General features: G+C 33.1%; 1 protein-coding gene across 1 annotated transcript in view; it reads left to right on the forward strand.

Annotated features, from left to right (window-relative positions):
• The window catches only part of LOC114336464 (acetylcholinesterase), a 50,429-nt gene continuing 23,959 nt past the window's right edge, over positions 1–26,470 (forward strand). Inside the window, exons 1-5 of the mRNA XM_050658001.1 lie at positions 1–120; positions 9,068–9,232; positions 13,686–13,826; positions 19,003–19,150; positions 19,209–19,394. Coding sequence (XP_050513958.1) covers positions 64–120; positions 9,068–9,232; positions 13,686–13,826; positions 19,003–19,150; positions 19,209–19,394 — 697 coding nt within the window. The 5' untranslated portion in view covers positions 1–63. The remainder of the gene's footprint in view (positions 121–9,067; positions 9,233–13,685; positions 13,827–19,002; positions 19,151–19,208; positions 19,395–26,470) is intronic.

Genomic DNA, 26,470 nt, shown 5'->3' on the forward strand with positions numbered 1-26,470 from the left:
AAATAGTTATAAAATTGAGTTTGGTCCATAAATCTTGTGTCTGTCTTTTTTTATAAACGAGCAATGGCACACCTTAATCTGTTTGTTTTTTGTGCACTTGTAAATTTTGCTAATAATGGGGTAGGTATAAAGTTTTATCTTTTTATATCTTTATATGCTGATGGCCAAAAAAATGCAACACTTTGTATAGGGACATTCATTTGGATCGAAAGTATTTTTTTGTAAGTTTCTTCTTCTTCTTCCTGCTTCCTTAATAGGCTCGGGCCTGTTCCATCTTCGAATGCCTCCTCGTCAGATAACCAGGTTGTCACTCGATCTCTTCCTTGGCCTTCCTATACTTCTTTGGTAGTTTGGTGACCTGCCTCGTGCTACCTTTACCAGTCTTCCTTCTCCCATTCTGCTTATATAACTATACCATTCTTTTTTTCTTTTCAGTGTCCAGTCATTTATGCTCTCTATATTATAGCTTTGCCTGAGATCTGTGCTACGTTGTCTGTCCCATAATGATTTTCCTGTGATATCTCCGACAATTTTCATTTCACCATGTTTCCATTTTTCCAGTCCTTGTCTTTTTGTCCTTGTGGTGTCAGGTCTTGTTTCCGCAGTGTAAGTCATAATTGGCCTAACTACTGTCCTATAAATATTGACCTTTATTTCTGTCCGTAGATGTGTGTTGCGCCAAGTAGTGTGTTTAAGACATCCTGCTAATCTGTTGGCTTTGTTTATTTGTTAGACAACTTCCACTTCTGTACCTCCATAACTGTGCATTATTACTTCCAGGTAGCTGATACTTCTATCTAGCTGGATTATTTTGCTGGCCACTTCCAGCTTGCATCTTATTGGATCTTTAGCGATTGCCATACTTTTTGTTTTATTTGGCGATATTATCATGTTGAACTTTCTTGCTGTTATATTAAATTGATATAAAAGTCTCTGAAGGTTATCTTCACTCTCTGCAATAAGTATGGCATCATCTGCATAACATACTATAGAGATAATTTCTTCACCCATTCAGTACTCTATACTCAGGTTTTTGACTTTATGAATAATTTCACCCATCATGAGGTTAAACAGCAGCGGACTCAATGAGTCTCCTTTACGTATGCCTCTTTCCATTGGTATCGGCTCTGTTAGATTGTTATTAATTCTAGCCCGTATATTATTTCTGCTGTATATGTTTTCGATAGACTTGATAATATCTGATGGTATTTTATATTTATTAAGCGCAACAGGCCTTATAGGCCTAAGGCTAAAATGTTTACATTTCTGATTACATAAATAATATAATAAATAACTTAATATAACTTACATAACTTATAAAACTTATTTTTATTTAATTACATTTCAGTCTTTTTATACACTCCTTCACCACCTCTCTCCATCTCCTTCTGTCCAATGCTAGTTCTTTCCATCTCTCAATGTTACCTTTCTTCAAGTCTTCATACACACTGTCCTTCCATCTTTTCCTTGGCCTCCCTTTCTCCTCTTTTGTATTGGTCTTCGTGAGAGTACCATTTTTGGCATTCGTTTACTTCCCATTCTCTCGATGTGCCCCAAGTATCGTATTCTCTGTGCTTTGATCGTCGTCGTGATCGTTGGCTCTTGATATAGTTCTTCCAATTCTTTTTTGGGTCTTCTTCTCCACTGACCTTCTATTTTCACACCTTCAGATATTGCTCTTTGCATTTTTCTCTCCCATCTTTCTAAAAGGTCTGTTTCAGACTTTTTGAGCACCCATGTTTCGTATGCATATGTTACTACAGGTCTGACAACAGTCTTATAAATATCTGATGGTATGTTTTATTTATATAACAGGTGAATTACGTCATTCAGCTCTCACAGTCGAATGCCTTTTGTAGATCTATGAAGCAACAATAAGCCGGGACGTTGTGTTCTGATGATTTTTCCATGACTTGCCTGACGACAAAAACTACACCGTTACAGGATCGTCCGGATCTAAAGACGTGTTGTTTATCTGCTAGATCAGTGGTTCCCAACCAGTGGTACGCGTACCACTGGTGGTACGCGGGAAGATTTCAGGTGGTACGCGTTACGTATGTGAAACAAGCGATTACGCTGGGCCTCTGTCTGCGAAAGTGACAGTGCAGTTGTTGTGCTTCCATATTCTATGAAGCAGGTTTTGGTGAACCCTGGAACTTCAAAGAATACTGTTAAAAACCTAAACCGCAGGCTAATCAGAAATACCACGAAAGCTACTTACAGTATGGTTTTATAGTGGAGTCTGGCACAGAAAATAGTGACAATTTTATTCATCAATGTGTTGCTTGTTTCGAAACGTTTTCGAGCCAAAGCATAAAGCATTCTATGCTGATACGTCTTCAATACACAAAGCACTGTGTGCACCAATTTTTTAAAAGATAATCTACTTTTTTTAAGAAAGAAAATAAATGCATGACTAGCTTTGTAAATATCATATTAACTTAATAAAGGCATCTTGTTAGACGTACAATACCTACCTTGCTAGATGTACAATTGTGAAGGATGGAAAGCCTCACACAATTGAGAGACCCTTTTACTACCGGCCGCTGTGGAAATGGCCCAAACCGTGTTAGGAAAAAAGGCAGCCAAAGCAATTTAAAAAATGTCATTGTTAAAAAACACAGTGAAAAGGCGAATTACTGATATGTCTTCCAATATTGAAGAACAACTTTGTTTAAAACTTCAAGAATGCACATATTTTGCACTTCAAGTAGATACAAACATAGCACAGCTCCTCGCATGTGTACGATTTGATTTTTATGAAGAAGTTATAGAAGAGTTTTTGTTTTGCAAACTACTTGAAATCAAATTGACAGGGCTAGCAGCAAAAATAAAGAAAATTGGTCCTGAATGCCGAAGTACACATTGTGTCTATACACCGAGAAGAATTAAAATTAGAAATAATTAGTAGACATATTTCTAATAAAAAAATTACGGTGTTTGGTGGTACGCCAAAATCTTCAAACTATTTCAGGCGGTACGCAGTTGCTAGAAGGTTGGGAACCCCTGTGCTAGATCTATTTCGTTTGTGATTTTGGTGGTTATGACTTCCTCTGTAGTTTTTGGGTACCGCTTTATCACCCTTTTTAAACATTATGATAGTTGTGCTAGTGCGCCAGTTATTAGGTATTCTATGTAAGTTTTATCTACAAAATTTATAGATTTAATGTATATTATGTGACCTCGCATTATACAGGGTGTCCAGAAACTCTACCGACAAACGAAGACAGGAGATTCCTCAGATAATTTTAAGACAATTTAACCCAATTCACCTTGTCCGAAAATGCTTCCTAAAGCCAAGCGTCCACAGACCCGCATCGTACGCATCGTACGCAACGGATTTTAGTTTGACAATCGATAATGCGATCCGTACGATGCGGATCAGTGGACGCGGTTACATAAGTTTCTGTACAAGGCAAACTAAAATCCGTTGCGTACGATGCGTCCGATGCGTACGATGCGGGTCTGTGGACGCTTGCCTTAAGGGAGCTAGAGCTCTTTGAAGATGGCGCCATGTAATTAGTTTTTCTTAAATACCTCCAGAACGCTTCTATTTAGAAAAACGAAAATTTGTATACATATTTACTTTCCAGAAATGAGTCGATTCCATCCATTGCGAATTTCTAGTACCGGTCATAGGCGTCCGTTTTGGGTAGGGCAACGAATTATAGACCAATTAGTCTGCTTAGCTCATTTTCAAAATTTTTTGAATTGGTTGTCCATGATCAACTGTTTCAGTTTTTCCTTAAAGAAGAATTATTCAGCCATAGCCAGCACGGTTTCTTTAAAGGTAGGTGCACCGAGACTGCTCTATTTGAATTAACTAATGAGATATATAATTGTTTGGATGCTGGGAATGTCTCATGTGGGATTTTTCTGGATTTAAGCAGGGCCTTTGACTGCGTTGATTTTGATGTTTTATTTGTGAAGCTTGAACACTACGGGGTTAGAGGTGTGGAGTTAAATTGGTTAAAGAGCTACATTACTGGACGTGCACATGCACTAAAAATTAAGGACAAAACAATGCAATATGTGCGGTCAGAGCCTCTGGCAGTGTCTAGGGGTGTTCCACAGGGAAGTGTTTTGGGACCGCTAATATTTATTATCTACTTAAATGATTTGGCATCAGTTGCTAAAACTAAGGAATTAATTATTAACTATGCAGATGACAGTACACTGTTGGTTTCTGCCCGAAATTTACCTGAACTAGTTCTGGCAGGTAACTATTTGATGTCAGAAGTAGAAAACTGGTTTTTGAATTCAAGACTAGTTTTAAATCCTGATAAGACTAACGCTGTATTCTTTAAAACAAACCGAGGTCCAGACACACCTGACAATATTAACCTAAATCAACATTTGATACCCTTTTCTGAGTATTTCAAATGCTTAGGGGTTTGGATTGACCAAAACTTAGATTTCACATATCATATCGAGAATCTATGCAAAGAACTAAGCCGAGCTTGCTATGGTTTGAGAATTCTTGTAAAAAATGTTAACATCAATGTAGTAAAGTCATTTTATTTTTCTAATTTTTATTCGAGAGCTCGATATAATATCATAGTATGGGGAGGTAGTAGTTCTTTTAACGAAGTTTTTATAATACAAAAAAAAGCAGTACGCGTCATGAAGCAGTTAAAATACTCTGAATCATGTAGGAGCCATTTCAAATCGCTAAAGTTACTAACTATACCAGCTCTATATATATACGAGTGTCTCAAACTTGTATATACCAACAAGCAGTACTTTCAGCCATTTAACATATCTCACAACTTTGATACCAGAAACAAGTTCAACTACAATATTCCTTACCATAGGCTCACATTACTGGAAAAAGGAGCTTTATATGCAGGTATACAATTCTACAACCACCTGCCTCTACACTTGAAGATATCTGATGATATCTCCATGATAAAAAGGGAAATTGTAAGCTTTTTGTGCAAATTAGAACCGTATACAACAAACGATTTTATGAATAGTACATGGAACTAACATATCTAAATGTACCTATATAAACTTATGTAAGTAGTGCACTTGCTAATTATTGTTTTTTACTTTTATGTATGTCATAATTTGAAACTTGTATCTTCGACTGGCTTTTTACATTTCTTTTGTTGTAAACTTTATGTATTTAAGTGTAATAAATTTTATTATTATTATTATTATTATGTTATCGCATAACTTTTTTGTCTTTAACTTTTAAGCATTTTTGACACTGGATTATTAAATTGTGAGGTATTCTAGTACTAAAAGATACTCTTACTTTAAGTCGGTAGGACACACCGTTTTCTAGAAAAATCGAATTGAAAGTTTTTGGTTTTGGGAATTTGAAAAAAAAAGTGGAAAAAAATTAATAAAAAAAACGACATATTTTACCAACTTAAAGCAAGAGTAACTTTTAGCACTCGAATATCTCATAATTGAATAATCTAGTGTCAAAAATACTTAAAAATTAAAGATAATAAAGTTATGCTATAAAATGACTGTTGACCTACCCAAAACGGGCGCCTGTGACCGGAACTAGAAATTCGCCATTAATGAAATCGATTAATCACTGGAATATAAATAAATGTACCAGTTTTCATCCTTCCAAATAATTTTTTTTGAATCTTCTTTTTTGAAATTCAAAGAACGAAAAATTTTCAAATCGATTTTTCTAGAAAACGGTGTATCCTATCTACTTAAAGTAAGAGTACCTTTTAGTACTAGAATACCTCACAGTTTAATAATTCAGAGTCAAAAATGCTTAAAAATTAAAGACAAAAAAGTTAGGCGATAAAATAACCGTTGCCCTACCCAAAATGGACGCCTACGACCGGTACTTGAAATTCGTAATGGATGGAATCGATTCATTTCTGGAAAGGAAATATGTACACCAATTTTCGTTTTTCTAAATAGAAGCGTTCTGGAGGTATTTAAGAAAAACTAATTACATGACGCCATCTTCAAAGAGCTCTAGCTTCCTTAGGAAGCATTTTCGGACTAGGTGAATTGGGTTAAATTGTCCTAAAATTATCTGAGGAATCTCCTGTCTTCGTTTGTCGGTAGAGTTTCTGGACACCCTGTATAATGAGCGATCCACAATTATTGAGATCAAAGCTACCCGTGCAAAAAATTACGTATGTCTTGTTTTAATCTGAATTTATATCATTGGTTTATCAATTAATTTTGATTAACATTATAAAACATACCAAATCAGTCAAAACCTTTAACACAGAACTTTAATCAAAATAAAAAGAATTAACAAAATTATAAGTAGGTAACAATAATACTTAAATAAAATCAAACAGGATGCTGTATATGTCCACCACTCACATCTCTACATATCCAAACTTTTCTTGTTGGTTGACGTACACTGCAAAGTTGACGTAAACTGGAAAGTATATCTGAATTAAGAATAGACATACATGCACTGTATAGCTATCTCTGTCGTCAGAGCCACCTATGGTGACAATAATTTTGGATCACATGTTAGTTGTTACCTCACTATCTTTTATAACAGTTTTTTTCTTTCTTTTTCGCAACAACAAAAAAGATAAAAAAGTTTATTTCTGTGTATTTAACTTTAGTCATTTTTGGATTGTTTTTAATTTATCTACCCAAAAAATTTAAAATGCCAAGAGTTCGTAAAACGCCAAGGCATTGTAGGCATGAAAGAGGCCAGATTTGGTTTATGGAAAATTTCACGAAGAGTTGAAGCTTACCTATCAACGGTATTAAGGGTTTGGAGGAGGTGGTTCAATTATGAGACTTATCGGCGTCGTTGAGGGTCTGGATGTCCTAGAACAGGGGTTCCCAACCTTCTAGCAACTGCGTACCACCTGAAGTATTTTGAAGATTTTGGCGTACCACCAAACACCGGGTGGGCTGGAATGGAAGGAAGCCCATCTGATCCTATTTTTTTAGAAACATATTGACTATCAGAAACATGCATATTGGCTTGTTTTATTTCAATTAAATAACTAATATAACTTTATATTTAATTAATCATTCGCTTTTCCAAGTCTTTATCAAGACAACAATAAATAGAATTACTATTTGTCTATGTTTACTAAATTTTATTTAAAAATATGAACAGATATACGTTTTTTAATAATATTTTGACAATGAAGGAAAAATAGAACAATAATTATGCACATTATAATTTATTACTCATAGCTATTCGCGGTGTGCAAGTACTTGCGCGAATAGCGGAGAAATATTGCAACTTTCTTAAATAATTCATATTGTCAATTGAAATTGTCAAATTGACGTATATAATTTCATGCCTGCTGTCATTGAAGAAGAAAAATTATATATTGCTCCACAATATTGATATGATATGCAATTATTATATTAAGGTAAATTTAATTAATTGTATTTTGCTTGCAGTACTGCATTTTAATAACTAATTTTATTTACTACATACAATTGTTTACGTTTTAATAACATAACCTGAATCTTATTTTTTCTTCGTATTATTTTTTTGACTATGGCCTTGACAATTATCCAGTAACCAGGACTAATATAATTGGCCAATATAATTAAAAGTGCGAAAAATGTTGCTGAGCGTAGAAACCAGGTGTCGCTTTGCCGAACTTGCACGGTCCCAATACAAAAACATAGTGCAGTGTTAAAAAATTATTATATATGTACAAACTACCATTCAAAAATAATACAAATCAACAAAAATCTACATTAGTCATTGTACATGTATCGAGAATAATCCGAAACTTGTTGCAGTTTGCCTATGATTAAAGTGCCAATTGCAGGAGTAATTTTATTGAACTTAATTTTATTCTTAAGTCCTCTCCAACACTTGTTAGTCTGATTCTATATCTATTTTTTATACACAATAAGTCAGACAAACCAGTCTCACCCAAGTAACTAGTAACAAATGGCATTAAAACAGCATAGCTTGCCGGAAGGACATTGGATACGCGGATTTACGTCTCATCCAGAAGTCAATTAAGGATTTCTCTTTAAAACTGTCTTTCATAGAACCAAGGAATATATACTCTCCATAGAACTGTCTTCTGTTGGATCGATGAAAGTTTCCTGTAATTCCAACTCATTTAGTGAGGTTTTCAAATCCAGTCAAGTTTGGAATAATCTTCAGAGAAATATTTATTAAAACTTTCTGGAGAGATTCCAAGTGAATAATGATTATATCAGCAACCACACCTGTTATTGGAGATATTTCGTTTTCTTCAGAAAAAGTGATGACAGCGTAGAAAGCAGTACCCGACCCGACAAACTGCACTGACACTTTCGCAGACCAGCGTAATCGTTTGTTTCACCAACGCGACGCGTACCACCTGAAATATTCCCGCGTACCACCAGTGGTACGCGTACCACCGTTTGGGAACCCCTGTCCTAGAATATTGCAAGGATATGATTTGCGCCATCTTGGACGTCTTGCTCTCAGAAATAGACGGAATAGTGTATATCAAGTAAGAGATGATTTAGTTGCAGCTACAGAAAGGGTTGGTTTCTTATTTGGAATGGGACTGAGAGCTTACCGTCCGTTTTTGGTATTACTTTTGACACCACACATAAGCTCGGCAAAACTTGAGGCCAATGGAATTTTGTCTGCTTCAGTGACGAATCTAGGTTTTATTTGTGTGGCTCTGATGGGCGCATAAGGGTAAGACGTGATCAAGGTGAGAGATGAAATATAGACTTGCCTGTTGAACGTCATATAGCAAAACAACCAAGTATGATGGTATTAGATGCTATATGTTTGGGAAGCAGATCACCTCTAGTTCTTAATAACGGCACTTTGACAGCTGGACGATATATTGGTGAAGTACTGCAAACCGTTATATATATTTTTGAAAATATCCTCAAAAAATTATGTCTGGGTTCAACTGTAGTTCGCTCTCGCCCACTCGAGTTTACTAAGGTTAAATGACAATGTTTTTTTTTTGTTTTTCAAATAGTCAATCAGTAAATTAATTATTTTTATTTTATGGATACTTTTAAGAACATAAAACTGATAAGAAATTTTTTATCTAATGAAAAAATGTAATCTAGGGCTCAATAACTTAGGGTTTTTTACTTTATTTTTAACAATATTTGTTGTTTTTAGGTAACTTCAGCTGTTACTGGATTGACTGATGATGACTTAATAATAACATTATCTACAGGAAGTAAAGTCCGAGGACACGTCCTTCAGAGTTTTGAAGGTAATAATTTCCATGCTTTCGAAAGTATTCCATATGCAGAACCACCGATTGGAAAGAACAGATTTCAGGTAAAATATAACAATTACTACAAATTATATGTACCTACGAAATTTGCTAAAAATTTATCTTTTCTAAAGCGGGTTGTACTCAATTGTAATGGAAAGCTCTAAACCACGCATTTCCAGTGCTTGATGCACAAAGTAGGTCTGATCTACAGTACCTCTTCTTCAGGTGCTATCTCCGCTACGGAGGTTGGCAATCATCATAGCTATTTTAATTTTTGAGGCAGTAGCTCTAAATAGTTGTTTTGAGCTGCATCCAAACCATTCTCTCAGGTTCTTCAACCATGAAATTCGTCTTCTTCCGATGCTTCTTCTGCCATCTATCTTTCCTTGCATTATGAGTCGCAGGATGCCATACTTCTCGACCCGCATCACATGTCCGAGATACTGTAGTTTTCTTTCTTTAATTGTAAGTTCAACTTCCTTCTCTTTTCCTATTCTTCTTAGTACTTCGTTGTTCGTAACTCTATCTACCCAGAAAACCCTCATAATTCTTCTATAGGTCCACATTTCAAAGGCGTTAAGTCGTCTCATTGTCTCTACATTTAATGTCCATGATTCCACTTCATAGTATAGTAAACTGTATACGAAACATTTTGCTAGGCGTACTTTAAGAGATAATGTTAAATCTTTGCTACATAGGACCTTTTTCATTTTCATAAAATTAGAACGTGCTTCTTCGATTCTGACTTTGATTTCTGCAGTGTAGTCATTATTTTCTGTTATAAGTGTTTCTAGGTAAGTGTAATTTTTTACTCTTTCGATCTGCTGGCCCTCTACTATCAAGATTTCGTTAGTATTATGGTTGTTTCTACTAATTTTCATAAATTTTGTCTTTTTGATATTGAGAGAGAGTCCGTACTCCTTACTACACCTTACTATTTTACTCATGAGCCTTTGCAGGTCTTGTAAACTATCGGCTATTATTACTGTATCATCTGCATATCTGATGTTGTTAAGTAAGACTCCATTTACTCTTATGCCGACTGTTTCATCTTCCAGAGTTTTTCGCATTACCTCTTCAGAGTAAGCGTTAAATAATAGAGGTAATAGTATGCAGCCTTGCCGGACTCCTCTCTTTATTTGTTTCTTTTTCAATTCTTACTATTGCTCGCTGATTGTAATAGAGGTGTGTTATTAATCTTAAACCTCTATCATCTAGGTTTTTAGTTTTCAGAATTTCCATAAGTCGATCATGTTTTACTTTATCAAACCCTTTATTGTAGTCTATAAAACAGACGTAAAGAGGACGGTTAATATCCAAACATCTCTGTGTCAGCACGTTGAAGGAGAATAATGTCTCTCTGGTACCCATACCATTGCGGAACCCATATTGAGTGTCACTAATATCCAGCTCCAGTTTAGAGTGTATTCTGGCGTGGATAATTTTAAGCAGAATTTTCAGTACCTCTACTAAGTCGATATTTTTTTCTTTTTCGTGTTCCTAGATAACCTCCTTTGCAGTAGACTATAGAAGACTTTATAGGTATTAACTCAATTCCTATAAAGCTCTTCCTTCTTTGAGCTTTCTTCTTTCTTCTTCTGACCCTTCCTTCTTAGAGAATTTCTACACTGTTTTGGATAATGAATAGCAACGTATGTATATGGGGCAGTGGCACCCACGTGTCACAACCTGTGTACGTTATTGTTATTTGACTGTCACAAGACAAGAGTTGTTTTTGTTGTCTTTTTTATAAACTTATATAGACATCCAAGACGTGTTACATGCCTTTGGTACGTCCTCGCCATTTCTGGACCTTTCAAATAATTTTCTCGTATTATGGTATAGATTATCTGACGCCTATTTAATTCAGCTGGTATATTTCCTGACCCAGCAGCTTTTCCAGTATTAAGTTGTCTACATATTTCTTTGATTTTCTTTTACATTAATTCGTAAAGGTGATGATATAACATCTAATATTCTTGCTTCATTTTCATTGTTCTGGAATTCAGATTGTGTTCTAGATGTGTGCTTATTGTATTACAGTTTTTCAGCTCTTATTTTTTGTTCCATTATGATGCCTAGCTTGGCGCAATAATTAGCATATAACTGAGAAATATATATAGTCGAGGAAATGAAGCTGAAAAAATGGCAAAACCTCGCAATTTTTTCGTCCAGCATCGATTTGTACAAAAATTTGGGATTAGGTTCATTTCACCTTCTAGTTCATTTTCTATATTGAGCCGTTGTACGCTTTTGGTTTTTTAAGGGTGAAAACTACCCCTAATTGTAAAAAATTATAAAATAACATTTTAAACTTTAATATTGCCAACATTTGATTCTTATTATTTACATAATGATTGTTTTATGCTTTAAGATATACTACCATAATATTTCAACCCTTAAAACCACCCTTGTTGGAATTATATATAAAAAATTTACTTATCCTAAAAGAATAATTTCGGCTTGCATCGATTTACATAAAAATATAGGATTAGGATTATCTCACCCTGTACTGTATATTCTATATCATGCTTAAGGGCGTTGATTATTTTTAGGGGTGTAAACTACCCCTTATTGTCAAAAATTATATAAAAACATTTTAAACTTTAATATGGGTAAAATTTGGTGTTGATTGGTTAGATATAATGATTGTTTTATGCTTTAAGATATAATATCATAATATTTAAACCCTTAAAAACCACCCCTAATAACATTACAATTTTTATAAGTAGACAATTAAATTGATCTAGGTATATAGAAAAAAAGTAGAATTAAAGAATTACAAAAACATTTATTTACAGAAAAATACGAATTTACAAATGTGCACAAATACAAATAGTTTTTTAGTCATCTTCCCGTATACGAATCGGTTCTGTGGTATTATACATACATTGAAAATGCTCCATAAGCGAACTATTCGAATTTTTCGAAAAAAAAGATCATTTTATAAACATGGCTCCTTCATTTTTGGCGATAAAATGTTTTTCAAAAATGATTTTGTAGAATTTTTGAAGAGCTATAAGACTGTGTAAATTAAATTCCGTAAGATCCCTTAGTTTTTAATTGGGGCGGATTTAAAGGGCTCGAATAAGGGGGTGTTTGCTCGTAAATAGAGGTTTTAAACAGCTATATCTCGCTAAGTGTTCACTGTAATGAAAATCTATGTACAACTAAATTTTAGTTATTAAAAAATATACAATTTAGTAATATGTCACGTTTTTCGTAACTCCAGTATTTTCGGAGATATTTTGAAGTAATAGGTGAAAAATACGAAATGGCAAAAAATCAATTTTCCTTTAAACTCCAGTTTTTTCCAAATTAGGCCTTTTAAATAGGTCAAACTTCTTGGATGTATTGGTTATACAAATACAGTACAACCTGCCATATCCGGACCTGTCATATCCGGACCTGTCATATCCGGACCTCCCCATATCCGGACGGTTCTGCGCCGTCCGGATCTACCGAAATCTACCGAGAAAGGCAGTCCTGCTGTTGGACAACGCACTAAAAGAAGAACTAAAAGATGGCGAAATAATGTATTATAGAATCTATAAAACGTGTCTATCGACGAAAGTTATTGACGGCGTTGATTATTGGAATGTATGAAGGAAAAAACGTTTCAGAGACTGTAAAAGAAGTAATGGTCTTGATATCCGGATTTTTTCATATCCGGATCGGTCTGTCGCCACATTGATCCGGATATGGCAGGTTTTACTGTATATAAGGAATTGCAGAAAGGTTAAGATTAATTTTTAATTAGGAGGGTAGTTAAGGGGTTGTTTTCACTGATTTTTTCGTAGTGAAAAGCGGGTACCGACCTTTTTTTGATCATAAGTTGCTAAATTTTCATGCTAGAAACTTTTTAGTATTATTTTTTAAAAGATATAATTGTATACTTAAAAAAATATTATTTAAATTTTCCTCAAAAAATGCAAGGTTTTCCCGGTATTTGGCTTTGAATATTTCAAATTATACATTTGACGAAAAAAGCTAACTTTTAACGTACCGTATCTCGGTTTGTATTGGTCTTAAAAATATTATGGAAAAAGAATTTGATTTGTGTTACTAAAAGATACAATTTTGATATCTACAGTTTTTTTGATTATATGCATATTTTTCGAGGTATTCTCAAAAAACCCTCTAAAGGAGTCGATTTTTTCGTCGAAAAACTGTTACTTTCAAGCGCGAATAACTCGAAAAATATTGGTTTTACGAAGAAAATGTAAAAAATGTTTTTTTCTTACAATTACTTTTTACATCGACTTACATGGTTAAAATTTAATAAAAAATTCCCACCCCCGAAATGGGGTGGTAACCACCCCCAAGATTTTAGCGTACAGCGGTATGATATAGAAAATGATCCTTGGATTATTCCCTACCTTCTGTGAAAATTCCAAGTAAATCCATGCTGGACGAAAAAATTGCGAGCCAAAATGCTTCATTTCCTCGACTAATAGCTTAATATAGTTCATAGCTTTCTAGTTAAAAAATATTAATAATTTGTTGACCCTTCAGCCGCCTGTAATAAAAACACCATGGGAAGGAATATTAAATGCAACTGCTAATGAAAAAATGTGCCCACAATTGCTTTCCCATAATGATCCTGTCGTAATAGGAGAGGAGGATTGTCTGATTCTAAATGTATATACACCATTGGTAAGTGCTTTTATTTAAACGTTTTTATATACTTCACTTTTTCTTTGTTGTTTGTCTTTGTTTGTCTGTTTGTCACTGTGTCCGACTTGTAATCGATCTTAAATATGGTACATTCCATGTCAAATCACTCAGGCAAAAAATTTTGGATCTCCGATTTGTCTGAAAGTTGGTATATAGCTTCTGCGGGACGTAAAAATAAGATATTTAAGATCAAAAAATCTTCTTCTTCTTTTTTTCTCAAAATGTTGTTTTATGCGATTTTACAGTGATTTGGTGTTTATTTAAACAAATTTGCATTTTCTGTCGTAAAGTATCAATGAAAAACATAATATTTTAATAGAAAGGACTCAAAAATGTCATTATATGGCATTAAAACAAGTTATTTTGAATCAAAACAAGTTTTTTATCAAATTTTATAGTGTAAAATACCGTTTTTTACATTTTCCTCCATTCCCAAAATACATCATCATCGATTTGGCTGAAAATTTGCCCACAGATAGCCAAAAGATAGGACTTTAAGTGGTTAGAAGGATTTAAATTATATTACAATACCAAAAAAGTTACATGCAGTAATATCAGACTCAAAATTATATATTAGTCCAGTCGGGATAGCATTTGAAATTGAATGCCGAGCTGCCCAAAATTTTATTTTTCTGATCTTTAGAGGAGTCAATAGTAGCCTAAATTTAAAATCACGAATGAATTCCTCCGTTACGTTAGCCGCCATCTTGATTTTAAATGAGAAGCTGTTTTGCTCAATATCTCCGCCATTTTTAACTTTTCGACAAAAATGGTAGGAACTGAAATTGTTCCAAATAAATCGTATTTACAATTATTACAATTTCTTTTTTACAATTTTTGTCGTAAGGTCGATATTTTCGAGTTAATTTTACTTACAATAGACGCCTATATTTTTGACTATAATATTGCATGTAACTTTTTTGGTATTGTAATATAATGTAATATAATTCAAATCCTTCTCACCACTTAAAGTCCTATGTTTTGTCTATCTGTGGGAAAATTTTCAGCCAAATCGATTATGATTTATTTTGGGAATGGAGAAAAATGTAAAAAACGGTATTTTAACGTTTTCTACACTATTAAATTTGATCAAAAGCTTGTTTTGAATCAAAGTAACTTGTTATAATGCCATATAATGACATTTTTGAGTCCCTTCTATTAAAATATTATGTTTTTCATTGATACTTTACGATAGAAAATGCAAATTTGTATAAATAAACACCAAATCACTGTAAAATCGCATAAAATAACATTTTGAGAAAAAAAGAAGAAGAAGATTTTTTGACCTTAAATATCTTATTTTTACGTCCCGCAGAAGGTATATACTAATTTTCAGACAAATCGGAAGTCCAAAATTTTTTTTACTCCAAAATTGAGTGATTTGAAATGGAATGACCCATATACTTTTCGACTAGCTAGACATCTCAAATTTTCAGAATACCTCAGAACTCGATGGCAATATTCAACAGCTTTTACATGGATGCATTGAGTTTTATATTGAATTTTAAGCCATTTTAAATGTAAATAATGCAATGACACTTAGATCTCGCTGTAAAGTACGTTAGTCAACAGCGGATACAGCGCAGTGGTAGATCATTCGATTGCAGATCGAGAGGTCTCAGGTTCAAACCCGGGTGTTCACTATTTTGATTTTGTTTTTTTTTTTTTAGTTTACTTTAATTAGCATATTAATCGTAGTCTCGCTAGTGGTACTCCTCCGTTATGGGCTTGATAGATTTTACCTCGCCGCAGCTGCATGACGGTGATGGTAGCTTACCCCATTTGTGAAACATATACGAACATCGACCAGATCGAGTTCTGATGCGGTTAAGTGTGCACCAGGTCTTACGTGGTAGGGCAAATCCAGGACGTATCTCTGTGATGCAAGGTATAACTGTATTTGCTTGAGCTTCCGACCATTCATGGATCCATTTGGTGATCATGTTGCATCCGCTGACTGTGGCTGATTCTGCGGTTTGTATAGATTTTCTGGAGAGCAGTTGATTTTGGTGGCATCTTCTATACTATGAATCGGTAGTACCGTGTTGCTAATGCTCTTTTTATATTCTTTGATTAGTATTTCAGGAAGCTCTTGAGGAATGCGAAAGCGGCATCAAAGTAAATGGTACCTGGGTCAATAATATACGATATGCGGATGACTCGGTCTTAATATCAGACAATATAGAAGACCTCCAAAACCTTCTTAATAGAATTGGAGAACATAGCGAGAACATGGGACTTAGCATCAACATAAAAAAGACGAAGTTCCTTATAATCAGCCGTCAATTATGTCAACATCAAAATTCAAGACTAGCATATAACAACCAAGATGTAGATCGCATAAGAAAATTTAAGTACCTGGGAACCTGGCTATGTGAAGACTGGATGTCGGATAGAAAGGGCCAGAAGTGCATTCATGAAATTCAGAAACGTCTTTACGAACTCTGACTTTGACCTGAACCTAAGACTAAGATTCACGAAATGCTATACATGGTCGGTGTTCCTATATGGCATGGAAGGATGGACTTTAAAAATAAACACAATGAATAAGCTAGAGGCATTTGAGATGTGGATTTATCGACGAATCCTTAAAGTTCCCTGGACCGCACGAATAACAAATGAAGAAATCCTGAGAAGAATTAGTACAGAACGACAACTGCTATGCACAATTAAACATACAAAAATTTCATACCTGGGACACCTAATTAGAAACGAGAGATACCAGTTTCTGCAAACCTTAATTAAAGGAAAGATCGAAGGAAAAAGGGGAGTGGGCAGGAAGAAAATGTCATGGCTCCGTAATGTCAAACAATGGACAGGGCTAAGAAACATAGGAGACCTAATACATACTGCAAGGGATAGAGAAAAATGGTCAAACCTGATCGCGAACATCCATTAATGGATTGCATAAGAAGAAGAAGAAGATTAGTAGATTGAGTCGGTGAAGGCGTGGTAGTGGAATATCGCTCAGCACCGGTATCCAACGGGTTGGTGTAGATTTGTTTACTCCAGCGATCGTTCTCATGGTATTATTTAGCTGGACATTGATCTTTTGCACGTGAGCACTGTTGATCTATATTGGAGTGCAATATTCAGCTACAGAAAAGAGCTAAGCTTGAAGACCTAAGTACGGATGCAGATGCTCTCGATGTTGTGCCGCAGAGCTTCTGATAATGATATTTCCGGTTTTTAGCTTCTCCGCAACTGTACCTATTAGTGTTGCTCAAAATCGGTCTAGGTCTTGCAGTCTTGGTCTTGTTCTTGCGTTTTCGCAATACCAAGACCAAGACCAAGACTGCCTAATTTTAGCAAGACCAAGACCAAGACTTACCGTGCAAGACTTGAGCAAGAACAAGACTAAGCCTGCGAGACTTGCGAGCCTGCTGAGGGTCGTTTTAGGAAGTATATAAGTTCGACTATATTCTTAGATACTCTATGAGAAACAAAAAAATTTGTAACAAAAATTTTAAAAATTGGACTTATGCGCATTACGAACAATGACATAAACATACATAGCGGATCAAAATATCCATTTAAAGAACACTTGACTCATTTGCCACGTAATCAGAGGTCATTATTACAATGTAAAAATAAAATATTTTGTACATTCCTTCCCAGCAGACGACTTTTCTGAAACCTTCTTGCTTTGCGACGCCGATAGTAACATCGAATATCGTATCCAAACTTTTTAAAAATATATCATTAGCTGATAAAAAAATACCTAATAAGTAATAAATTTTTTTCATTATTAGTTTTCTAGGAATTTAAACACCACAAATCTTATCGGTATATAGAATATAGAATAGTAATACTATTATGTATTGTTTTGCTGAATGTGCTATGAGGTCACTCGGTTAAACAAAATTGGCCGAAACAGCGCGTATAATATTTAAAAGTATGATACCGAGACCAAAGAACAGATAATGCCGGATACCTTAAATCGAAATATTATTTAATAACGATATACACTTCTCCAAAAAATTTACGCACCACCTTATAAACGGGTCATTGTTAATGTTTCGAATTTCCTAAACCTGTTGTCCGATTTAATTGATTTTTTTAATATGTTGTCTTATTTTTATAAATATCGCTGTAATAATATCGTTGCTAGACAAATCAATTATTGTCATTGTAGACCGGGTATAGGTACCAATCAAACTGTTTTTTCTCAGAGCTAGCATCACTCTGTGGAATATTCTAGCATTTATAAAATACTGAAATTAAAACGATAGCCTCATATTTTCTAAACATTGTGTTGTTAATTCATTCTCTTATATTGGATAATAAAATACATAAGTTTCTAATAAATTTTAGTTAGTTAGAACATAGGCACGGATCACTTAGATCGTGGGTTCAAACCCCACCCGGTGTCAATTGTCTATCAGTAATTTTCAATCTTTTAGTCAGTAACTTTCAACTGAAATAACTAGGTAATCTAATTAACTATAATAATTGTGGTGCTGATTTTGGCTGTTTTTGCGTTTTGTGTACCACCGCAAATAATGGTGTACCACCAGTGGTACATGCAACACAGATTGAGAACCTCTGGTCTAGATATTTATTAATTTGCCTGATCTTTACTCTGGCTATGATATTCCAGCTTAAAATGTACCTCTCTTTTACGTTGTTCAAAGATATGCAACAGGCTAATAGGTAACTGCGAGACTTGCAAGACTCTTTCTACAAGACCAAGACCAAGGCTAGGTATACTGGTGCAAGACCAAGACCAAGGCTGTCTAAGTCTCGTCTTGGTCTTGCATTTGGGCAACACGAGTACTTCTATGTTTAATAAAGGTTAACGTTCTGTTCAAAATCACGCCTAGATATTTTGGATGTTTATTGTCGTGTATTATCAAACTGAACGTTAAGTAATCTTGACGCTAAATTGTTATTTAGGTGAAAGCAGGTTCCTACGGTTTTAGAGGCATTAGGATGAAATAATGCGGTAAAAAACGCAACAGAATTTTTTTATCCTTGTTTACTTTGTTTCTCTTATGTTCTTAGTTAAATAATGAATCCGGGAGATAATAATTTTCCCTTAAACTTTTGCAAAAACTGGTAAGAAATTGGCTACACCATGAATTAGGTATAAGGATTTTAAACTGATTAGTGAAACAAATAATATTGTTAAATTAGAACAGTAATTTTTTTTTAGAAAAGTGATCTTCAGACGCCCCTACCTGTGTTTTTCTGGATTTATGGAGGAGGTTTTGATAGTGGACATTCCGCTTTGTATGATCCAAGATTGTTGATTGATTTTGATATTGTAATTGTAACAATTAACTATAGGGTGGGATCTTTAGGTAAGCATGCACTGAAAAGTAATGGATGAAATTTTCAAATTAATTCTTTTTATTTCAGGCTTCCTAACAACCATTGATGATAATATTCCTGGAAACGTGGGTCTTAAGGACCAACTTCTTGCCCTTCAGTGGGTACACGACAACATTATTGCCTTTGGGGGCGATCCCAAACAAGTTACTGTGGGTGGTGAAAGTGCTGGAAGTATGTCTGCAGGATTTCATTTGCTTAGCAAGGCAGCCAAAGGTATTTATATCACTCCACTGTAGGCGTCATAATATGGTCTATCATAACTATGTTTTACTTTTCAACATTAATAAAAGTAGTATGAAATGACATGCCTTAGTAGCTGAAGGCACGTCAATGCCTTAAGCTCTGCTTACGAAGTACACGCGTTGTGCCATTGAGTCTTAGATCAATTTTCAGCTTGTAAAAATGGATTGCCACGTGGATTGCATCTTAAACTTTGTCTCAGTTAAGACGAACTTAGATAAGAATCGAAAATTATGGTGCAACGTGAGTGAGACTTAAAACGGCCCTGTCTACAAGCTGAGCTGGGGCAGCTGGAGCTTCAGATGTGTTGGTGTAACCAGACATAAATCTTCTATGAATGTAGTTTAAGCAGTATTCAGGGGCGTAACAGAGGTCCCCGTAGCATGAAGCTCAGAGGCACCATCTTGACTAATATATGTAAAAATGTGTTCTTGTTATATTATTTTACGCATAGGTATGTACGCAACGTTTTTTAAGCAATGCAGTATTGAAAATGAAGTTGCACATCAGATACAATGTATCGTATGTATGTATGTATGTATTAATAAAATTGTAGATATATTCGCTGATAGAAGTGCACGAAGAAAATTGTACATCTCATAAAATAACACTATGTAATAATGTAGTTGTTTATTAATTTTCTTTCTATTTTATTCTATACCAGACGAAGAATGTAAGTTGTCATAAACAGTACATAAATCCACTAATAGACCAGTAAATGACCGTTTTGGTGTGTAATTATCAGCGTGATGAAGTATTTACTTAGCAATTTAGATTTAGATTCTACTTAAGCTCCACTTCAAAGTTGGACTTGTGCCGTTTGACTCCATTTACTGGGGGGGGGGGGGGGGGGGTGTGAAAAATCATAAGTTTGAAATAAATACGGAAATGGATACATTGGCTAATTATAAGCAGAAGAGTTTTTTTATCTAAGTCAATACTTTTCAAGTTACTTGCGAGTGAAAATGTATATTTTTAAACAAAAAAACCACGTATTCAGGCGGTTTTTCGTAAAATAACTCAAAAATAAGTATTTTATCGAATTAAATACTATCAAAAAAATATTTTTAGCAAAAATGTAGCTTATAAAAAAACAAAAAAAATGGTGTAAGTAGCTATTATAATACCTAAAGCTTTTTTTAAACGCTTTAAAAAGTTTTAATGAGTTTTCCCTGAAAAGTACTTTATATTTTGGTTACTTCACGTTGAAATATTCGATTTGGACTTTGACGGATAAGAACACTTTTTCATTAGCTACAACTTTTCTTTTACTGGAGGTCGATAGACTTCATTTTTTTATAAGCTATATTTTGCTACTTACTTACGAATACTTATTTTTTGAGTTATTTGTGAAAAACCCCCTGAAAACGTGGTTTTTTTGAACAATGTTGAACATTTTCACTCGTAAATAACTCAAAAAGTATTGACTGGACCACTTCGGTGGTGACACTAATAATTACAAGGTATCGCCGTATTTCACGTTCATTTACTGGGCTAAACACATATAAGTTTTTGTTACACATGTCGCATTAGTCATTTTTTAAAGAGGGCCCATTTTCAATTCTGCGGGGGGAGGGCGACGGATTTTGTTACGTCACTGGCAGTAGTAGTTGTGTACTTAATGTCTGGTTGTACCAACAAATCTTAAGCCCCAGCTCAGCTTGTAGATAGCTAATTTTCGATTCTAATCTAAGCACGTCGTAACTGAGACGAAGTTTAAAATGCAATACACGTGGCAATCCATTGTGGCAAGCTGAAAATTGATCTAAGACTTAATGGAGCAACGCGTGTGCTTCGTAAGTTGAGCTTAAGGCACGTCTTAACCTAAAGGCTGTATGACACTATGCATTTTCTTGTATCATTTCTAATATCGTTTCTGATATCGTTTCTTGTATACATTTTCTTGTATCATTTCTTGTATGTACATTTGTGCCCTGTATGACACTATGCAAGTTCTTGTATCGAAAACTGTATGAAATTCGGCACGTGATTGGTCGAAATTTTGTTTGTCACCCTGTCACCTTACATTGGTATGGTAGTACTGCGTCTACAGCTGATTTTAAGTTTTTTATAAAATTTATAAACTTTTAAAAACAAATATTTTAATGTTATAATAACTAGAATTTTTACGTTGACTGTTGATTATTTGTGTTTTTTATTTTGTTTTGATATTTGTGCTAAAATATTTGCATTATAATTATCTTCAGTTTGATCCAAATTGGAACTATTGTATTTTCCTCTATTAAAAAATTATGCAATATGAAACCCAAGTTATTCTAAATATATGGTTATTAGTAGAACAGTAGTCCATACCAAACGGTATATTAAGTATCAATAAAATATTTATAAATAATACCTACAAAACACAAATAAATTTATCAAGACATAAATTATATGATCTCATTTTCAGCCGCCATTATGAGATTTAGAAGTTTTACCAGCAGGTTTTACGTTTTTGCTCTTTGCGCAGAAATTGGCGCAGTTATTGTACAAGAATCTGTGCCTGACACAAATTCTTGTATCGTTTCTGATATCGTTTCTTGTATCTGTGTATGACACTATACATTTTTTTGACATATCAGAAACGATATTAGAAATGATACAAGAAAATGCATAGTGTCATACAGCCTTAAGATCTGTTGGTGCAACCAGGCATAAGTGGTATTGTCCTTTTCATGATCATTTTTCAGTGCGTAACAAATGATAGGAAAAAGGGTAAGTCCGTGATAATACACATTTATGACATTTATTCTAACATGACATTTTAGTTAAATCTGACAGTTGTCACATTTTACTTTCAATTTGGAATAAAAACAAATCAAATGTGTTTCTTGCATTTATAAAATGGTATTTTCTTTGATTTGTATAGTCTTATAAATTATACAGATTATATTTGTAATATTATTATCTAATTAAAAAAATTATTTTTTTATTATGGCGCCATCTATCGACAACTAGAATAATCACCGAACTAGAAATAATTACCAAAGTAATCACCGAAGTGCCTTTTTTTCTGTCATATACAATTTAATACGTTAGAAAGAAATCGAAAAACTGTGACGCACTGAAAGATGATCATGAGAAAAAGAATACTTGCTTATAGTATTTTTACTACAAAAGCGATATTACGTCATTACGTACATTAGAATGAACATTCTAATGTTTTGACAGTTCTCTTACGTCAAAAATTTTGACCTACGTAACATCGCTTTTGTAGTAAAAATACTATATATGTGGCTTTTACAGAGCATATTTGATGGCCAATCTCCATTTGATCCTTTCATATACAGTGTGGAAGACACTTATGGAATACAATTATTTCTGTCCTTGTTTCAAAAAATTATAAAAAACGCTGAGATCCGTCGATTTTTAAATAAAAATGTGCAATTTTTAAACATAAATTTAAATGTACAGGGTGATTCATGCAAGTCTAGTAGAGTCCATAAGCTTTAGTTTTAATGGAACACCCTGTACATTTTTATATTTTTAAAAGCTGCTTAATAACCTGATTTCAACAAACTATATCGTATAGCGTGTATTATAAATAACACAGGGGGAAATTTTGAAATTATAAAGTATGGAAACCACTTATGGAATAAAATTGTTTATGTTCTTATTTTAGAAAATTATAAAAAATTCTGGGGCACGTCGACTTTCAGGGTGATTCACGCAAGTACAGCATAGTTCTTGATATCTAGTTTTAATAGATAACCCTGTATATTTTTATATTTTAAGAAGCTACTTGACAAAAGTATTCAAAAAGTAGCAGATGGTAACGGGTAAATTAAATGGAATTAAGATGAGGGGAATCGTTAAATAATTTGATTACTCACATGCATATATACATATGTATATTAAAAAGATATATTTAAAACTAAAATATCAGAACATATGCTTTTAAAATATTGGAGGTTATGTATAAAAAATTTTAGAAAGACGTAGAAAGATGTAGAAATGTAATTACAATATGATAATATTCGTACCCCAAGAGAAGATTTGATTTGGAGCAAAATGAGGCCTTACGGTTAGGCCTTAGCTCATATCTTTAAATAAATTAATTCTTCCCTTCCATTTTCAATTTGTGTCAGCGGGTAGGGATGAAGTGTCACTGTCATTGAAAACGACATTTTAAATGACGACCAAGTACGTATGAAGTAGCAGGCATATTCCATATTGAAAGACAGATATCTAGAGAGTAAGGATATACGCGGTACGTTCAGTATGTTCAGTTGATGATTTAGATGTTAGATGAAAAGAGAGATAGGAAATAGAGGATAAGAGGACAAATCATCTCAAAAAAGTGTATTATGTAGGGTCCATTATGAATAATACAAGGTGAAATTTTGAAATTGTTTATAAATTTCGTCAAGACATTAAATACAAAGCCCAATAGATTTATTCTTAGTTTAGAACATGTATGTCTTTATTGAGCTAATTTAAAAAATAATAGCATTATTTAACGTGTGATAAATTATTAATTTCAAAATTTTATGTTGTTATTTAATATCTTGACGAAAATTATACATAATTTTAAAATTTCACCTTGTACTATTCGTAATAGGCCCTACATAATACACTTTTTTGATGTGAGGTTGTTTATCAGATTCTAAAAACATAAAAATATATTGGGTGTTTCATTAAAATTAAAGATCATGGGCTATGCTAGACTTGTATGAATCAACTTGTATATTTAAATTTATGTTTAAACAGTGCATATTTGAATTTAAAAGTTGACATATCCTAGCCTTTTTTATTATCTTCTAAATTAAGGACACAAACAATTTTATTCCATAAGTGGTTTCCACACACTATAATTTCAAAATGTCACTCTGTATTATTCATAATTCACCATACATGATATGGTTCCTTGAAATCAGGTAGTTAAGCAGCTTTTAAAAATATAAAAATATAAAAATATATAGGTGTTCCATTAAAAATAAAGCTTATGAACTATGCTAGGCTTGCGTGAATCACCCTGTACATTCAAATTTAGGTTTAAAAAGCGTATACATATTTATATATAAAAATGGACTGGTCTTAGCGTATTTTAAAAAAATTTACAACAAGAACAGAACATTTTATTCCATAAGTGCCTTCCACCCTCAGGGTAAGTCATGAGGAACTGTACATACTCCTACCTCGTATAGAGGCTCCTATGGGGAATAAGAAAGGACCATTAAAAAGTGTCTGCTCCCATTGTTTAATAATATACAGGGCGAGTTTCGCATTTTGACAGAAATTTGTATTCGTCACAATTTTTGAACGGTCAGATCGATGTATCTCTTCTATCGATTGATGTATCGATCGATGTATCTATCTAATCAACTGATTTATTCAAACTAGAAAAAAATCAGGTCCGGCTTTAAAAAATTAGCTCGTTTGGGTCTTAGAAAAAATTTCACCCTGTATAAGCTTTTTGAAAACTCTAATATGAATTTTACAAATTAGACAAATAGGCAATTAAAATGGCATATTTATTTTTTTCCGCACACGATTACTTAATTTTTTATAAAAAAAAACAAATTTGACTATGAATTAAAAGTTTGGTAAGGTGAACCATAGATTTAAAAAAATTAACTTTTATTACAAAAATTAATTTTTTTTGAACAAATATTTAATTTATGTTACCATCCAATCAACTGATTTATTCAAACTAGAGAAAGATCAGGCCAGGATTTAAAAAATTAGTTCGTTTTGGTCTTAAAAAAATTTCACCCTGTATACGCTTTTTGAAAACTCTAATATGAATTTTACAAATTAGACAAATAGGAAATTAAAATGGCATATTTATTTTTTTCCCACACATTTAATTTTTTTATTAAAAAATCAAATTTGTCAAAATCGTAATTTTAAGCTAAAAATGAAAAAAAAAATGAAATCACGGTTTAACTCGCTACAACTCTGTTCCATTTTAATATTTTTTTTTCTGCAATTTTTACAGCACATATCTCTTACCATTGTGAAGACTATGAAAATTGTTGTAGACTTTTATTCTTCTTCTCTTAAAAGTTATGAATTTAAAAAAATAAAAGGTGCAGATTTGTAAATTGCAAAGTTAAATCACAAAAATTAAGTGAAAATTTTTTAAATTTATCTATTTGATCACGTCTATGTTAAACTATATGTAGAGTCCAAAAGAAGTGTTATGGGGAGTTTTAGATCTAGACGTGTTATAAAAAAAATGGTAAAACTTTTAATTTTAAGAAAAACTTTGTTTTTGTAAATTAATTTTTGTAAAAAAAGTTATTTTTTTTAAATCTATGCAAAAATTTTGCCAAACTTTTTAAGCATAGTCAAATTTGATTTTTTTAATAAAAAATTAAGTAATCGTGCGGGGAAAAAAATAAATATGCCATTTTGATTGCCTATTTGTCTTATTTGTAAAACTCATATTAGAGTTTTCAAAAAACGTATACAGGGTGAAATTTTTTTTAAGACCCAAACGAACTAATTTTTTAAATCCGGGCCTGATATTTTTTAGTTTGAATAAATCAGTTGATTGGGTGGTAACATAAATTAAATATTTGTTCAAAAAAAATTCATTTTTGTAATAAAAGTTAATTTTTTTAAATCTATGGTTCACTTTACCAAACTTTTAATTATTCATAGTCAAATTAGATTTTTTTACTAAAAAATTAAGTAATCGTGTGGGGAAAAAATAAATATGCCATTTTAATTGCCTATTTGTCTAATTTGTAAAATTCATATTAGAGTTTTCAAAAAGCGTAAACAGGGTGAAATTTTTTCTAAGACCAAAACGAAATTATTTTTTAAATCCGGGCCTGATTTTTTTCTAGTTTGAATAAATCAGTTGATTGGGTGGTAACATAAATTAAATATTTGTTAAAAAAATTAATTTTGGTAATAAAAGTTAATTTTGTTAAATCTATGGTTCACTTTACCAAACTTTTAATTCATAGTCAAATTTGATCTTTTTATAAAAAATGAAGCAATCGTGTGCGGAAAGAAATAAATATGCCATTTTAATTACCTATTTGTCTAATTTGTAAAATTTATATTAGAGTTTTCAAAAAGCTTATATAGGGTGA

Source organism: Diabrotica virgifera, chromosome 8 (genome assembly GCF_917563875.1).
Source record: "Diabrotica virgifera virgifera chromosome 8, PGI_DIABVI_V3a".
Lineage (NCBI taxonomy): Eukaryota > Metazoa > Arthropoda > Insecta > Coleoptera > Chrysomelidae > Diabrotica > Diabrotica virgifera.